The sequence below is a fragment of the Strix uralensis genome, chromosome 2 (assembly GCF_047716275.1).
Source record: "Strix uralensis isolate ZFMK-TIS-50842 chromosome 2, bStrUra1, whole genome shotgun sequence".
Lineage (NCBI taxonomy): Eukaryota > Metazoa > Chordata > Aves > Strigiformes > Strigidae > Strix > Strix uralensis.
In genome coordinates, this window is record NC_133973.1 from 79,316,650 (window position 1) to 79,335,075 (window position 18,426).

Sequence of the window (18,426 nt, forward strand, 5' to 3'; positions counted from 1 at the left end):
TCTCAGAAAGTAGAGGGGAGCCTAGAAAAAATAAAGCAAAAATCTTGCTTGAGGGAATAACCTGGCAGTGGGGGAAGATGCAGGACACCAGACAGCTTGTGGCCCACAATGCCTGAGACTGTTAACAAAGGGCAGCAGCACAGCATGAACCAACCTGACTTTCTGCTTGACCATCCTGGGCCAGCAGCAACCTACCTGCTGAGATGCATGGTGCTGGGGTGACCATAGTGCTGGGGTCAGCGAGGGAGTGGGTGTCTCAGAAAGTAAAGTAAAACTCTTGTCTCATTGTTTCTTAATTAAACCCCAGTTATCCAGAGCCACTGCAGGCTGTTGTTGTTCACTGTGTCTCACCCATGACAGCATCCTATTTCCAAATTACCCTTTTCAGCCAAATACAATTCCCAAACAACGTAAATGGCTGGATCCATGAGGTTTCCCTTCATGTTAACTAAACCCCTTGGTTTAATTAGACTTGCACAGTTGTCAATGATTTTTTTTCTCCTGACACACTACCATCCTCTTGCATAATGTCCTAGGTGGATGCGACTTGCTGTTATGAAAGAAATTGTACATTGAGTTCCTCTGGAGAAATTCAGGAACTGCCAGACTGACATATATCCCTGTCACTGTCTTCATTAGGGTTATTAATAACACCGCTAATTTGATAAATCTTAGATTTTTCAAAGATTCTTCTAAAAAAAAAAAGCATTTAATGCTTGACTGAGATCTCTGTTGGAGTGGGTATAGGGTGGGATTCGGAAGGAAAGGAGTCTATAGCAGATGTGTATTAGTGAAATATCTCACCTTCAGCATCTCTCTCAAGTGATGCCCCAGTTGTGTAATTCCTCCATTTCTCCTCTCTCTTGAAATTGCGTATCCACAGCAGACATTAATAATAAGGACAATCGGTGTCTTGTTTTGTAAACACCTTCTGGTCGTGTATAGTGAAACCCAGACACAACTGGAAGCATTTATGTAGTAGTTATATCAAAACACAGCATTTTTCCTGTTAGGAAAATTATCTTATGTGAGAAGTCTTTAAAGTGGTCACATTTGAGAGAGCCTGATTTCGACAGGAGACCACCAGCCAGAACTCGAGCAGAAGTCAGAAATTACTGTGATTTTTGCACATTGCTAAAAAGTGATGTTTACAGTGGGGTACAGTGAGAGTTGTCACCCCTGTGAAAGCAACTAATATTTCTCTTCAGGGAACCTGGTTCTTACCTACCAAGAAAAACAGATCAAATAGCACAGGTGCTTCCACAGGTTGCAACTTTGCAGGTGTTTTACCCCTGCCTGGGCACTGGTCTGGTCTCCCAAGATACTCAGAAGGACTCTGAACCCGTTATTAAAAAATAAGTGAGGCATAGCGACACACACGATTGCGGTATGAATTTCTCTGCAGCCTTTTGAAAGCTCCAGCCCTTGGTGCTTGTGAGATAACTGCGCTGAGGTGGTTGCACAGCTGCCAGAGAGCTGCTGAGCAGAGAGAAACGCAGGCTTTGCCTGCATGGTCCAGGCTGGCAGCCTTCCGTTACCAGACATTACACTATGGCAGGTACTGGAGTGGGTTTGGTTTCTTTTTCACCCATAAGATGGATGGCCAAGAAATTCTCCTTCAGCCCCCCAGTACTCAAATTTACTATTAAGTTTCCACTGGTTTATGTATTAAAATGGCAAGTTTTTGATGAGAGGGGCAGTTCTGCGTAATTTAGCAGGCCCCCAACACACATTTCAAAGACTGAGCTAAAAAAATCCAACACCTGTACCTAAAAAAACCCCAGAACTAAACCTTTCATTAAGGATTCAATATACCTTTATTTGGGATTCAGAACAAGGTGTGGATACAACATCTTGCCTGGGAAAGAGAAGGCTCCGAGGATACCCTATTGCAGCCTTTTAATACTTAAAGAGGGCTTATAAGATGATGAGAGACTTTTTACCAGGGCCTATAGTGATAGGACAAGGGACAATGGTCTCCTTTAGACGATTGGATGGTCTCTAAAGGTCCCTTGAAACCCAAACCATTCTATGATTCTATAAAAGTTTTCTATGCAGACATCTTTTTATCTGAAAATAAAGTTTTTCCTCAGTAGCAGTTATGATCAGCAGTCACTCTTTCCCCCGCTCCCATACACACTTAGAAAGCATCCATCCTTTCAGTGGAGAAACCAATCTCTATATGTTAGGCAAGAGTGACATCTACTGTGCACCGCCACCGGCAGCCGCAGAGCTGATGCATCGCCGTCCCGCTGGATGCCCCCGTCCTCCCGGGGTCACAAGGACACGGGTGGAGACAGACCCTTGCATTTCTGCCCTCCAATCTTCAATCCGTATAGTCAATTAAAATGAATGAGAGTCACTATTTCAGTAAATATTAGCAAATCACCCAAACTTCTGGTTGATGAACAAAAATAAAATTTGGAATTGTTAGTACCAAAGCTAGGACATGTATGAACAAAGCAGTACTACTAGCAACTCAAAACCAATGAATCAGTAGGGTGGGAGCTCTCAATAATTGAGGGTACATAACCAGAGAGCCAAATCCTTTTTCATTTTGAAGAGGAGTCTACAGGGAATGAGCATCCAGGCTGTGAAATCAAACTCAAATCAAATACGCGATTTGAATGCTGAAGCATTTTTATATTGAAAACAGATTAGAATGTGTGAATGAAGACCTCAGAGCTTCCTCACCAGGACTTGTATGCACTCCTAGCCTTGTTCCACAGTGCAGGCCGGAAAGAAAGCATTCCTGTTAAACAGAAGCTTGAAAATTTGTTTATCAGAAATTAGATGAAACAATAGAAATATTTTTCAGGCCACAAGTCAAGTCAAATGAGTAATTTCAGGATACAAATTTCTGTTTAAATCCAGGCTGCTTTCTGCGTGTGAATGCTGGGGGTAACCAAGCATGCACATATGCACACAGCCATACATGTCCTAGGTATGAAAAAAAAGAATATAAAGAACTGCACAATCGCTTACAACTTCAGTTTTGCAGCCTTCAAGATTCCTGAGAAACAGGGATTGGACAGACAAGCCTGGCTAGTAAACAGGACTTTCTAACTGTGGAAAAGGATTGGATGAGGCCTAGGGTAGCTTTACTATATCATTATTTGTCTTTTCTGAAGCAGTAGGATACTTATGTACTTCTCTTGAAATGAGGGCTCTTTGATCTTGCTTTTGACTTTTACAGCTTGCAGACTTCAGAGGATCAAAAGATTCTGGAAGCAAGCAGGTCGGAAGGGACATCAGGAGGCCTCCAGTGCAAATCACCTACTTAGAGCAGGGTGGGCACTAATTTCTGACCAGGTTTCTCAGGTCTTTGTCCAGCTGGGACTTGAAAATCTCCAGGGATGGCACCTGCACAGCCTCTCTGGGCGGCCTGTTCTACTACCTAGCTGCCTTTACAGAAAAAAGGTTTCTCTTACCATGCTCTCCAAATTCTTTTCCCCACAAAATTTGACTGGATGACATTTTCAGTTTTTAATTGCTAAAAGGCAGCAACAGAGGGAATAAGGGAAAACACAGGCCTTGGAGAACACCAGCTGGTCCATGGAGCAGCTGAGCATGCAAAGGGAAGAATATGCAGACACCAGCAGACTGGGTCAGGCACTGCTTAGGGCTAAGAAGTGTTTGATATGAGGGCACCATCACACCTAGATCTGTACCATCATCTGCTCTTCCACTGTGCATGCTCAGTGTTTGGTTACTGGTGTCTGCGCTGGACAAGGATGTCATATGCAGGAGTTTTATTCTTGTCTTCCAGTGAAAGGACATAAGGGCAAAGGTGATCCATGGCAATGTTTGCTTTTTTTGCCTGAGCTTGTCTTCACACAACATGAGATCTTATGGACTTCCTGAGACTCATCTTCCTCCTTTCCCAGTGAGCTCTGTGCTTCACTTCTCTGCCTCTCTGTTGGCCACCACTCTCTTCTTGCCTCTCCACATTCATGCTGGTCTTGTTTTGGCAAAACAGGATCTCTGCAGCTAAAGAAAAGCAGCAGGTTCAGCTTTAACTACTATGAAGTGGGCATGTAAGTAACTCACTGCAAACCCAATAAAGGGAACAGGAATGAGGAAATAACCTCAGAGGATTCAGCTGAGCTGCAGAAAGACCTATCTGTAACACCCACCCTTGGCAAAACACACACCCTGAAAGATAAGAGAAACCTTCAACAGGGTGTAGTACAAACAAGGCAGGATGATTTTCTCAATGCCATGCCAGAAACAGAAGAAAAATGTCAAACTCTTGAAAGCTGAAGTGAAAGCAGTGAATAAAACTAAGTAGCATGAACTTCTAGTTAAGACACAGGCTGTGGGCCCCCAAGTGTGATATATAATAACCCATCCCTGAAATACATGTTCTGCAGTAGTTGCCTAATTTGCCATAGCACTACAATTCCACTGAACTTAAAAAAAGAAAAAGTGCTACAAGCAAAATATACCAAAGACTAATGTACCAATTGCATACCCTGTTGTATAAGGACCCATGGGTATTTTCCACATTCGTCATTTTTTTTTGTTTGTTTCATTCCAATAAACGATTACAAAACATGTGAGAAAATAAATTGGGAACAGATGTATTTCTTTGGAATATACACATCTGACCTGCAGAGGTGCCATGCACAGGAAGGGTGTGCACCTCCCTACCCTGCTAGCTCCTGCAGGCACACCAGTACTCCCCTGGGGCACAAAAATGTTATACCAAGAAAACAGAGATATTAGCATCACATTTTAGCAGTCTGAGTTTCCCGCTGAGTGCAGGAAGGAAGTACTCAGTGCAGGAAGGGGAATGAATGGCCGGAAGAAGGCGTGATGTAGGTGCTTTAGTGGTGAAAATTGCCAAGCTGCCAACTCTCACGGGATAGCTGCACCCTGGGAATTCTGTGCAGAATAAAAGGAGAAGGAAAGTTTTACCCAAAGGAAAAACTGTGGGTGTGAATGGAAATATATGCATGTGTTGTTCATGTTTTAAATCATCTTCATGACAATTGGCAACACATTTCAACGGCGGGCCCTTAAAATGTCTCTATTGCAGGTATAAAAACTCTCTGTGGGAGAAAGAGACAGAGGGGAGAAACACAGGAGGAAGGAAGCACTCAGCCAATGAATTTAGAAGAGATTTATTAGAGGAATCAAGGGCAATTAGTATCCAACCCCTGTTGATGCCCATAACGCTTTGGAAAACCTCCTATCAGTCAACATGACATATGACAAATATAGATAACATCTTTGAAGCCTTCAGTTATAAGGGACCCAAAACATCATGCAAAGTCAGAGCAATTTCAAAGACATTCTTTGCACAGCATGAAAATGGTTCAAAACTGTATATAGGGAGATTACACAATGGATCACATGGAACGTGTGTAAAAATACATGCTAAGGAACATCTACATTTGAGCAAAGAATCCAAGCTAGCTAAATTATTTAAGAAAAACTCTTTCCAAGGAGAAAGATACAACCAGATTTCACTGGGAAAGACAGCAGGGGGATCCCATTTATTTTCTGACAGGAGGAGGAAATCTCTGACAACTGAGTCACCTTAAGGTATTTTACCATGACATTTTGGAAGCAAGCTGAGGACAACATAGCACAGCGTAGTCAGAGCTGAAAAGCAGGAGAGAGACTCTGACAAGTCTTACATTATGGAGGCTTTCCTTGCTGACAGTGCATGACACAGGTTGCTTTGCGGCATGACTTCACTGCTCTATATGCTAAAAGTTGGCAGAATAATACACTCCTTGTTGTATTGTTGCTGGTGCAGCAGCAGAACGGATTTTTGTGTGATCCTTAGACTCTATTCATTGCAATTCTTTTCTCTGCCTTTCCCACCCTGGGTGACGGTTTCCTAGCTCAGAGTATCTCTTAGCATTCCTGTCTTTCCACCATGGTGGACTAGAGGAAGATTTTCTTCATTTCTAGATTCTTCAAGAAGACAGGGATACAATGTTCATTTCTCTTCCCCTGGCAGGACAGAGAGTGCCCACAATAATCACTTGGTGCTCCAGTCATGGTAAGAACAAATACCTGTGCAATCAGTGAACGAATGGACAGAGAGGCCCCAAAGCAGGAAGGATTTCCTGATTGCTGCAGGAGAATATTAGGGCTCAGGAGGGTTGGGTGTGCAGAACAGGCCACCTTTGACATCCCTCAGCAGAATCCTCCAGGGTAGCTTGGGCAGAGCTGACTGGTGCAAGCACACTGAGGATGCCCAGAATTTCTGCAAGTCTGGTACTGCAGGCAGAAACACGCCTCCAGCCACGTTGCCCAAGATGCGGAAACCCAGGATAGAGGATGGAGGACATCATGTTCTACCTAACAAAGCCAATGGGAGGAAAAAGAATAGGCTGGAGAAGCCCAGATGCTTCTCCAGTATGAAAGGTGGGTTGGATTATAATGTTTAAATACTTCCACAAAAACAAAACACCATTGTTAAATGGTCTTCTCTCTCCTGAGAGCAGAGATATGTATGAAGTAGTTGAAAGGCTGGAAGCATGAACTAGAGAGACATATTAAAGTCTAAGGACATGATTTCAGCTGTGGGCATGATTCACCTTTAGAACAAGCTATCAAAGGAATAAGAGGATTCTCCTTATCTCCTCCTAAAAAAAAAAAAAAAAAAAAAGTGCTAAATACAAGTTACTGGGAATTCTGAGCTAAATCCCATGGCCTTGGGTGTACAAGGCCTTGGGAATACAACCCTTTATACCGGGTTTTCTAGAGATCCTTCTAGCCTTTAAAACCTATGAATCTCTCCTGCAAAGTTGCATGACGGTATCATCTCACGTTGTTCTGTGACTGTACAAATATCTATGCAAAAGACACTCAATCTTATTTTAAAATTCCAAAGTTGAAGAATCTACCATATTATTATGGGGATTTGTTTTAGTAGCTACCCACCCTCACTGAGAATTACTTGTGCTTCACTGCCAGCCTGGATTGGCATAGCTCCAGCTATGCTGATGCCAGGAGTCTCTTCCCATGGATGTGATCATGGCTATCATCTATTCCTATTTAAATCTGTTCTTGAATAAACTAACCAGAGAGAATCCCTAAAGCCTCAGAAGTCTTTCAAGGCATGTCACAACATCTCCCCATACTCCATTCATTCCTGAGCTCTTTTTCAGCTCCTCACAATTTTTCAAAATCTTTTCCTGAACTACAAACACTAAGCCTCAGATGAAGTATTCAAGTAATGAACCCATTTTAATATAGTTTGAATCATAATACCAGAGCAATATCCATTCTTTCTCAAAAATACCATACCAGAGCAGACAAATATCAAATGAATTAAAAAATAAATAAAAAAAAAAGAGCCATGAACTTGATATCCTTTATATATTGACAGGAACTTGTGAAATACAGAAAGTTCTTCATCTGTGTGTGTAGGGATAAACTGGGACTCCTGAGAACATACAGCTTCATGCCCCTGGTCTTTCCATGACTCACCATATGCCCTTTGCAAAGGGTGTTTCTGCATTTTGCAGAATGTACAGTTTCCATGATGCAGAGTACTGAAATTACTACTATCTGGTAGCCAGTCACATGGTAAAAAGCGGTTTCAACTCTTTCTATAAACAATAGTGGCTCATATCAGCTGTTAGTTAGGGCTGTGTTGACAACTGTCAGTTTATTTCTGAATATTTGTATTTAGGACTCCAAAAGTAATGTTCACATTCAACGTTGATGTGGCTAAACTTATACCAGAAAGAGTTAAGAAGAACAGATTATGTATGGCCAGAAAGCGGAAAGTCATTCATGTGAAGATGACAAATACTGAAAGCATCAGGTAAAGAAACAGGACAGTTATGCAATCATTTTAAAAGTTGTATTTACTAAATAATTTGAGCCTGATTCACCATTACATTATGCAGTACATAATTGTCATGTTTCCAGGTTCACATCTCTTATCACCATGAGAAAGTAAATAATAGCTTCAAACGAGATCTGAAATTAAGTTCAGTGTTGGAAAACATTCAAATTCTTTTCAGCCTCATCTGAACATTTCCCTCTCAAGATAATAACTTTCCTACCTGTTCACAGAAGTTTGCAAATATTTAATTCAAAATCAAATCTGGAATGCTTATGCTTTTGAAAGTGTTTTCTTCATAAAAAAAAAAAGGGAAGCCTGAAACTGGTCTAAGGATCACTGCTTTGAAACAAGGTGAAAGTCAACAGAGCACAGTTAGTCCAAGAGTCAAAACCTGTTGAAAAGGAAGAGGGAGAGAAGATCAAGCAAAATGTGTAAATACTGGCTCTGTGGAAGTTCTCCGCAATGTCATAGTCTCAGCTAGCACCACAGACTGCAAAGCTAAGTCACCCCATAAAATCTTCCACACCATAATTACCCTGGCACCTCTGGGTGGGCCCATGCTCCTCACAGTTCACTGTGCAAAGGAAATAAAATCTGTGTTGCAGGGGACCCCAGAAGGTGCCTGTGTCCTTCTTCCCTCTCCAAAGGGAGCAGAGATTTCTGCTAGCCCCTTCTGAGGGTTGGCCATCACATTCAAGGAAGTGCTGGTCTTCCTTCTGCTTTATTGTCTGGATATTTGGGGACTGTAAAATGCTCCAGATCACACAGCAGGCTGGGTATTTTTTCAAACCATATACAAAGGGACCACATCGTTTGACTTAATTCCTAGTCTTCTTCATTCCTCTGACCTCTGGACAAGTCATGCCAGCAGAAAAGCATGTGATACAGTGAGGATAGATGTCTGTCAGAGTCATGCAATTCCTTTCTCCAGCAAAGCCCTCCTCCACCCATGTTGACCTCACAAGCACATGGTCTTAGATACCTCTCCCAGCCACAAGACCCTGCTTGTGCCCCAGTTGCACAATCCTTGCTCTTCTCAGAGCCAGGTCCCTCCCTGCAGAAGGGGCAGCTGGTCCCACCAAGCTCCCAGTTTGGAGAACATGTGTACCTTCATGCTCCTTGAGAGGCAAGGGTTTGATCTCAGCTCCCAGCATCCACCTACCCTCTGTAGGGCAGCTCTGGCCAGTTTGAAACCCTGCTCTCCTCCCACCTCTCCCCCCCATCTCCCACCTCTCCTATACTGTGCTCTGAGACTTGGGGAACAGATACTCCTTCAGGTGGGCACTGCGATGGTGCTGCTTCTCCCTGCCTAAGTGCTGCTGGCCTGCCTCCCTCACCAAAGCCTGGAAGCACCTGTAACAAACCTCTCCAGCCAAACTGGACAGTGTACAGACAGTTCCAAATGATTTTGCAAGTGACACAGGGCAGGTCCCCACATCCCATGCCAGTGGCAGAGGCCAGACAGGAGGGCAGCCAACACCAGGCACAGCCCTTCTTCCAGGGACGTGACAGCTAGCCCACAAGTAGGCAAGAGGGGTCAGAGCTGCTCTTACTCAGCACTGTGGAGCCCATGCTACCTTCGCCTGGCAGACACCTGGGGACAGAGTCAGAGCGTTCCCACAACCTGCCCAGGATGTCTTTCCCAGACAGTGTCACTGCACAAGCCTGTGGAATTTAAAAGCAAACCCTGCCAGCTGGAGTAGGATATTTAAGGAACCAGTGATGAAGAGGAGAGAACTCAACACCAAGGATTTACAGGTAAAATTCATACTTTGATTTACAGATGCAAACTTAGAGGGAGGGCGAAGTGGAGAGAGATGAGCAAAGGGTTACAGGATGATGGAAGCATGGAACAAATTAAACTTATCTGGGATGCATCAAATACTCAGGTTAAATCCACATACTCTTTCTGCATGGAGATACCTCCCTGAAATATAAAGGGTAAGGGAAGGAGTATCCTCATCCCTAAATATATCATTTGTGTCTCTTAAATCTGAGCCAGTGGAAGAGTTGAACGCTGAGCCAAATCCTATTTAATTTATTCAGCAACACATCTGTGTGAAATATAGTCAAATTACAGGCATTAGGTTACTTTGCCATGGCTGCAGCCATTTGGCTTTTATTTCCAGCAGGCTCTAATTAAATTATCACAATGCAGGAGCAGACAAGTTTCCCTTATACTTGACTGCAATTAAAGACATGCAATCACAACATTTTTTAAAGTGACTCCAATCAATTGGTTACAGTAAAGACTACCATGTAATAGAGCGGTGACTCTGCCATTAAGACTGAAAGAGGGTTTCTATTTCAATAATCTAGTTCCCTTTTATTATGAGTTCTGCTCTTGGATAATTTATTTAAAGTTCATTACGTGTCTACAGCATATATCATTTGCCCTCAGCTTGGGCTGCAGAAGTCCCATTATGGCCAATTACTTAGTGTGATAAAATCTGCTACAGTACAAACTGTTCCTTAATTAGATTTAAGTTTTGTCTAAATTCTATTTGTAATTCAGACAGCAAAATAATAACAGCAAAGACTTGCAGTCTCCTTTCCTTGGTCCCTGTGGTAACCTCTTAAGTCGGATGTAATCTTAGGGCAGCTCAGAGCCGAGACCCCACACCCATGTGCTTTTCCCGCAATACCTGTCCCCACTTTGCATTTCCATAACCACTGCAGGGCTTGGGAGGTGCCCTGGCCTGTGAGGGAGTTCCTCCACCCGAATCCAGCCCTACCAGATACCTGATCGAGAGCAAAGGGTACGGCTTCAAAAGCACCTGAGCACGTGAGGCTGTCAGTAGGGACTGCAGCAGCTGAGTGCCACTGCCACGTTCTTCAATGATCGTAGCTATTGGCTCTCCAGCCCCTACAGGTTAGCTGCAGCCGCATGCTGGTTGGTGGAAATAAAGCTGCTGACAAAACGGTAGTCTCACAAAACCACAAAGAAAGTGATGCGGGGAGCAGCACCCAGCCGCGACCTTCAGCTGCCTTAACAGCTGTGCACTGTAAACACCACAGTGTGCACAGCCCTGGTGCTTCCAGCGGCAGACAGCATGTCGTGACCTGCTATTGCAGGATGGGCCCTTTGCTATTAGCCTGATTAACAATTAGGCATACCAGAGGCTTCAAGTGTGTTTGGGGACAACAGTATCACTGCATAACTTCTTAACTGAATTAGGGCCACTGGATTTATCGAAACCATCCCCTGCACCATTTCCAGTCATGAGAAGAGGTTTGAAGCTGTCTTCCTCTTTAAAAACAAATGCCAGTTTGGCATGCATCTCCACAAGCTCTAGCTTCAGTTTTCAAAGTGTTTTAAATATGTTTGAACCAAATGTTCTACACAAATTTGAATTCAAATCCTGCAGCCTGTCTCTGTGCGATCTCACAAGTGAGTGAGGGTAGAAGCTACATCAAGAAAATTTGGAGTGGAACAAGAAATAGAAGTGGTGATTCAGTGGGATCCATTTTAAGAGATCCAGGCCACAGTAATCTGAAGACAGGCATCATCCTGTAAGAAGCTGCATCCCTCTGGAAAAAACTACACTAGAGATTTATTCATTTTTTCCCCTCAAAACATTTACTGGACTTTAAAGAAGGCATTCACACAAATGCACTTACTGGATGCCATGTTAACAGTTACTTGTCATGTGCTTCAGCAGCCCCGTATTTTCTGTTGCAGAAACTATATAACAGGCTATCTTTACTTCCCTTGAATCCTGCTCAAGTCCTATATTATATCTTGCAAATGGCTGCTTTGCAAAGTTGGATGAATTTATTCTGATGTTTCAGAAAACTTATATTGAAGACTAATGTCAAAGCAAACCACCATTTTAAAATTTTATAGGGATAGAAATTTACAAAGCAGCTAATGACAAGCCTAAAAATAACCTATATTTTTGCAACATCAATCTTGTTAATGAACTAAAAGAATGAAATATTCCTCTATCGGTTGTTTCCAAGAAGCAGGGAGAAAAATGTTAACTAACTCCAGTATCAAAAAGAATATGAAAACATTTCAACATCCACCCTGTTTTCCACTTAATTAACAAGGCTGCAAATAGCTTTTATGGAGCAGTTATGTTCTGGACATTTCTCTCTATACTTTTGGTCAGTAGCACAACATGACTAGTCTGTCCTTCTGCTCCACTTGACCCCTGAGGAGAGCAGAAAGTGAACTTTATAAACCAGGGGACACACACCTCACACTGTGGGGCTGGGAATCCCTTATATTACAGCTCCATTGTCCCGGTGCAGACCCTTCCCTGAAAATGCATATTTTAAAATAAAATTCTATAGATCATATATAGACATGATAAAAGGCCTCTAGATCAGGACCAATTCTCATCAAAGCATCAGGGCCTTTCCTTATTCAATAAAGGCACTTAATAGTGGCACTGATGGGAAGTTGAAAGGAAAGACCTTGTTATTAGATGTTTTTAAGACTCCACGAGGTCTCATCAGTGAACATTAAACATTTCTCTCTTTCTTAAGCAGCAAGGAAAAAACATGAACACAACAAATGATGACTTAGCCAACCCCACCACCTGGCAAGACATTGAAGGTGATTTTCCCTATTGCACTGTTGCAGAAGTCAGTCTGAAGACTTTGTACCTTCCCATTATGTATAGCATTATCTTCCCGGTGGGCTTCCTGGGAAACATCATTGTGATTGTGTTTACAGCTTCAAGATGAGGCCTTGGAAGAGCAGCACTATAATCATGCTGAACCTGGCACTCACAGACCTGCTCTACCTCACCAGCCTTCCCTTCCTGATACACTACTATCCCAGTGGGGAGCACTGGATCTTTGGTGAATTCATGTGCAAGTTCATTCACTTCAGCTCCCACTTCAACTTATACAGCAGCACCCTCTTCCTCACAGTGGTGGTTTGTGCAGCCATTTGGGTGATCTCACTGGCAGCTGTCAGCCCTGTCAGCTTCTTGATCTCCTCAAAAGAGGCACAAAACAGATCCTTATGCCTCCACCTTAACAGCTCTGAAAACCTGGGCACAGTCAGGTGGTGTAACTGGCTGCTGACCAGCCTGGCCTTCTTGACCTTGCTGATGGTGACTCTGTGGTATGTGCCCATTATTCGCACCTTGGCTACCAGGCCCCACACATGGGCTTGCTACAGACAAAAGGCTCACAGACTCACTATTGTCCTCTTGGAGGTCATCTATGTGTGCTCCCTCCCCTTCCACGTCTTCCGGTGGCTCGGTTTGAACTACAGTTGTGTCCAGTCAACTGTCACATGGAGAAGCAAATCCACTCCACCTGTATCATCTCTCAGCCACTAGCTGCACTCAACACATGTGGCAACCTACTACTTTATGTCGTGATTGGAGGTAACTTCCAGCAGGCCATGCTCTCTCTTTCAAGGTGTAAATGGAGCAAATATGTCCAGCAGCCCAGGAGTAACAATTACATGACCAAGTCAGAAATTGCATTAAAGTTACGAAGGAATCTCTTGAAGAAAATCCCAGCAAACCCAGGATGGCTTTGGTGTTGTAAATTCCTGCAAAGGCAGGTGTGTTCACATGGTAGCAAGGACTGTAGCTGGCTTTGCCCTCTCCCTGCAGTAGAGCACTTGTCAAAAAGCTGTCTCAGAAACAGGTTGATATATACTTCTCTTAGCAACCAAAGAAAGAGGAGTGAAAAGAAGAGATTGTTAGCCACCTCAAAGGTGAAATCTAAACCCACCCAACCAGACTGTTTCCAAAGACATTTGAGAAACACAGGGTTCTCTCGCTCCAGGCTTTGCAGTTGATTACAGAAACCTGGAGAGCTTAGTCTGGACATGAGAACAACTTCCATTGATTTCAGTGTTGTCAGTGATGTAGTGCTTTGTTTATTACAGCCTGAGCAAAACACAGCAGATATTGTCACAGTTACTGAAACCACTGAATTACATGCTTAGAAAGCACCTATATAAATCAGATGTTTTCAGATTAGATGGACCTGATGAACTTCAGCATAGGGCACTGAGGAACTGAATGGTGAAATCTCAGAGCTGGCCTAGGGGAGGATGAGAGAAGTATCAGAGGAGGACATACATGGTGAATACAAGGAGAGATATATATATATACAAGGAGATTATATATAAGTGTGTATAAATATATGGGAAAAATGGAAGAACAATTAATTAACAGTCATGCTAATGTCCATCTCAGAAAAATAGTGAAACAAACAGATGATAAGTCTACAGAAGATGAATACAGGTGAGTACCAGCCAGTATGGATCTATCAGCTATGTACAATCCCAAGTCATTCTGATTTCCTACTACAACAAACTAACAGGCTTGTATGTGAAGGAAGAGATGATGTCATATATCTTGACTCCAGAAATTTTGACACTCTCTGAGATGACACATCTGAGATGATGTGTGTAAGCTAAGGAAACAGTCTGGAGGAAACCATTTTTGCTGGTTACAGAGTTGCGCTCAGAGTGGACATATTAGTGATTTACTATCAGGGCAGGGGGAGCCACTGAGTGGGGATTTGACCAGTCTGTCCTGGGTTTAGGGATATTTAGTGTTTTCATTAACAAATTGGATGATGAAATAAAGTCTGGTTATTATATTTGCAGATGACAGGAGGCTGAAAGGACAAAATTGACAAATTGCAACTATGGTCTGAAAAAACACAGGATGCTATTAGACAGTGACAGGTGCAAAGTTCTACGTTCAAGTAGAATAATGAACTGTGCAAACACTAAAGGAGAAAAAAATATTTAGGTAGCAGTTCAGCAGAGAAAGATCTGTGGTTACTGTGAATCACAGGCTGGAATGAAGCCAGTAGTTTCAGTGGGCTGACAGTGTCTGTTGTAGCAAAAAGGGCAGATGCAATGCTGTGATGTATACATAAGAATATAATGTGCGAGATCTGTGTAGCAGCCCTTACAGCCTTTTCAGAGTTGTTACCCTCCCAGCTGGAGCACTGTGTCCAGCCTTGGAGGCTGCCCTTCAGGGAAGGCACAGATGAGAGGAGCATAGTAAGAGCACTCAGCAAAATGTCCCCAAATGAAGGAAATGGACAGAAAACCAAATGGTATTCAAACCCTTCAAGGATGGGTATCAGGAGGGACTTTCTCTCAGGGCAGGTGATGAAGCCCTGGTAAGGACAAGAGGTCTTTCAACTGCCACGAGTCTCTAGGAGCAGGGTAGCCAGGCACTGGGCCAGAGGAACACAAGCCTGCCTGGCGTCTGGAGGTCCCTTTTGGCCAAGAGGCTCTGTGATTAGGCATACATTGCCAGTAACATTGGTGCTAGCAAAACAAGCAGTGCCCAGGAGCATTGCCGACACCAGAGCTCATCCCACCATGCTGCCATGGCTCTCGGGAGCCTTGGGCAGGCAGCTGGCCAGCAGCAACCAGTGTACTGCCAGCAAAGACAGGGCACCTGCCATGGGTTAGTACTGCACCCCAGTGCACACAGGCACCTAAGTAGGACAAACGATGACACCATAGTGTTTAAGATGCCTTGTGGATATTTAGAATACTTTATTTGGTAAAGGCTCAACCATCAGATTCATCTTTCAGAAGCAGTGCCACAGGCCTTTTGACAGGTTTTCTATTTTAGATTGTCTTCTTCTGTAACCACAAGCCATGAAAGCAGAAGCCCAGGGAAGAGGGAGAGCCTCCGGGCGCCTCCCCGCTGAGCCGGAAGAGTGAGCTGCCGCTAATGAGGGCGGCAGTGAGTCAGAGTGGGCAGAGACTGGAGTGACACCCCACGCCCCTCACGTACAAGAGCAGCCCCCAGGGAGCTCGAGCAACCAGGAGCCCGGTGAACAGGGTGTGGCATGTCACAAGGGTGAGGCGCGTCACAAGGGTGCAGCGCGGCAGTTCGTGCAGGCAAGGCGAGCGGACAGGGCGCAGTCCCTCTCCGGGGTCTAGAGCTTATCTGAGCTGGTTGTCATCGTCTTCCATGAGTAGACTGAGCCATGGCCTCCACTCGGGTCAAAACCACCACCAGAAAGAATGTGGCGACCCAGACGGAACTGCCACGCAAACATGCAGCGGTCCAGGTCCCAGGCTGCAGGGAGTGTCTGAGACTGTCAGTCCTGTCGGAGGGCAGCAGTGACAACACCTGTGTGCGCTGTGATCAGCTGGATGACCTGCTCAGCCTGGTGGTGGAACTCGAAGAAGAGGTCGAGAGATTAGAAGTATTAGGGAGTGTGAAAGAGAAATTGGTTGGTGGAGTAACAGCCTAGCACCCCTAAAGCAACAGGAGCAAATGGAGGCTCCAAATGAGGCAGGCAATCCCTCATCCTCTTGCTACCAGGTAGAAGGAGGGGACCTAAGAGATGGGGGAGGCTGGAAACAGGTCCCTGCTCAGGGAGGCAGGAAAATCCTCTCCTGACCTCCCTCACCCTCCATGGTGTCCCTTCACAATAGATTCAGGGCCCTAGAGCCTTTGAATGAAGAAGAGAAGGAGGAAGAGAATGAGACAAACAAGGAGGAAGACCAAGGTCCACCAAGGCTGAGTTGCTCTAGACCAGGTATTACAACCAGTTCTAAAAAGAACCCCAGAAGAGTCATTGTAGTGGGCGACTCCCTTCTGAGGGGTGTTGAAGGCCCCATATGCAGACCAGACCCGTTTCATAGGGAAGTCTGCTACCTCCCTGGGGCCTGCGTCAAGGACCTCACAGCAAAACTCCCTGCTCTAGTGAGACACAAGGACTACTACCCTCTCCTGGTTTTTCAGGTAGGCAGTGATGACATTACCAGGAGAAGTCCTAAAGCAATGAAGAGAGATTTCAGGTCCTTGGGGAAAGTGATTAAAGGGTCGGGGGCACAAATTGTGCTCTCCTCCATCCCTTCAGTTGTGGGCATGGATGAAGAAGAATATCGGAGAACTCAACAGATGAACTTGTGGCTCCGAGACTGGTGTTACCGTCAGGGCTTTGGATTTTTCAGTCATGGGTTGGTATACAGGGCACTAGACCTTTTGGCATTAGATGCAATGCACCTGTCCCAGAGGGGAAAAAGGATCTTGGGCAGGAGTTAGCTGGACTCATAGACAGAGCTTTAAACTAGATTTGAAGGGGGAAGGGGGCAAAACACCAGCCCATCTGAAGTGCATGTATTCCAATGCACACAGCATGGGTAACAAACAGGAGGAGCTTGAAGCCATGATGAAACAGGAAAATTATGATGTTGTGGCTATTACAGAAACATGGTGGGATGTCTCCCATGACTGGAGTGTGCCAATTGATGGCTACAAGCTCTTTAGGAGGGATAGACAAGGAAGGAGAGGTGGTGGGGTGGTGCTGTATGTTAGGGACTGTTATGATTGCTTTGAGCACAAGTGTAGTGAAGACAGGGTGGAGTGTCTTTGTGTTAGAATCAGGGGGAAGGCCAACAGGGCAGATGTTGTAGTGGGAGTCTACTATAGGCCACCCACCCAGGACAGAGAAGTGGATGAAATATTCTATAGGCATTTAGGAGAAATCTCACGATCGCTTGCCCTTGTTCTTGTGGGAGACTTTAACTTCCCAGACATCTGCTGGAAATACAACACAGCAGAGTGGGACCAGTCCCGGAGATTCCTGGAATGTGGCAGATAACTTCCTGACACAGCTGGTGAGAGAACCAACCATAGAAGGTGCCCTGCTGGATCTCCTCTTTGTGAACAGAGAAGGACTGGTGGATGATGTGGTGGTTGGAGGCCGACTAGGGCACAGTGATCATGAAATAATAGAGTTCTCTATTCTTAGAGAGGCCAGGAGAGGGCTAAGCAGAACTGACATCCTGGACTTCCAAAGGGCTGACTTTGTCTTGTTTAGGCACCTGCTTGAAAGGATCCCTTGGGAGATGGTCCTGAAGGGTATAGGGGTCCAGGAAGGCTGGGCACTCTTTAAGAAGGAAGTCTTAATGGCACAGGAGCAGGCAGTCCCCAGGTGCTGTAAGAGAAGCTGTCGACAGAGAAGACACCCCTGGCTAAACAGGGAGCTTTGACTACAACTCAGGGAGAAAAGGAGAGTTTACAGCCTTTGGAAGAAGGGACTAGCTACTCACAATGATTACAAAGATGCTGTGAGGCTATGCAGGGCAGAAATCAGGAGGTCTAAAGCCCAGCTGGAAATTAATCTGGTTTCAGCAGTCAAGGACAACAAGAAATGTTTCTATAAGTATGTGAGCAGCAAAAGAAAGACCAGGGAGAGTCTCTATCCCCTGCTAGATGCAGGAGGAAACATGGTAACAAGTGATGAGGAGAAGGCTGAGGTCCTTAATGCCTTCTTTGCCTCAGTCTTTAATAACAAGACTAGTTGTACTGAGGGAATCCAGCCTCCTCAGCCAGAAGACAGACTGGGAGAACAACCCCCCCACAATCCTGGAGGAGATAGTCAGTGACCTACTGCATCACATAGACATACACAAGTCTATGGGACCAGATGGGATACACCCGAGGGTGCTGAAGGAGCTGGCTGGGGTGCTCGCCAAGCCACTTTCCATCATTTACCAGCAGTCCTGGCTGACCGGGGAGGTCCCGACAGATTGGAAATTGGTCAATGTGATGCCCACCTATAAGAAGGATTGGAAGGATGATCCGAGAAATTACAAGCCTGTCAGCTTGACTTCAGTGCCCGGGAAGCTGATGGAGCAGCTC

At 44.7% G+C, this 18,426-nt stretch overlaps 1 protein-coding gene across 1 annotated transcript; it reads left to right on the forward strand.

Annotated features, from left to right (window-relative positions):
* The first annotated feature begins 12,325 nt into the window (after positions 1-12,325).
* LOC141940005 (2-oxoglutarate receptor 1-like) lies at positions 12,326-14,434 on the forward strand. Its single transcript, XM_074860778.1, is given in 4 exon segments — positions 12,326-12,485; positions 12,488-13,027; positions 13,030-13,326; positions 14,406-14,434. Coding segments are annotated over 4 exon segments (1,026 nt in total).
* The last annotated feature ends 3,992 nt before the right edge of the window (positions 14,435-18,426 follow it).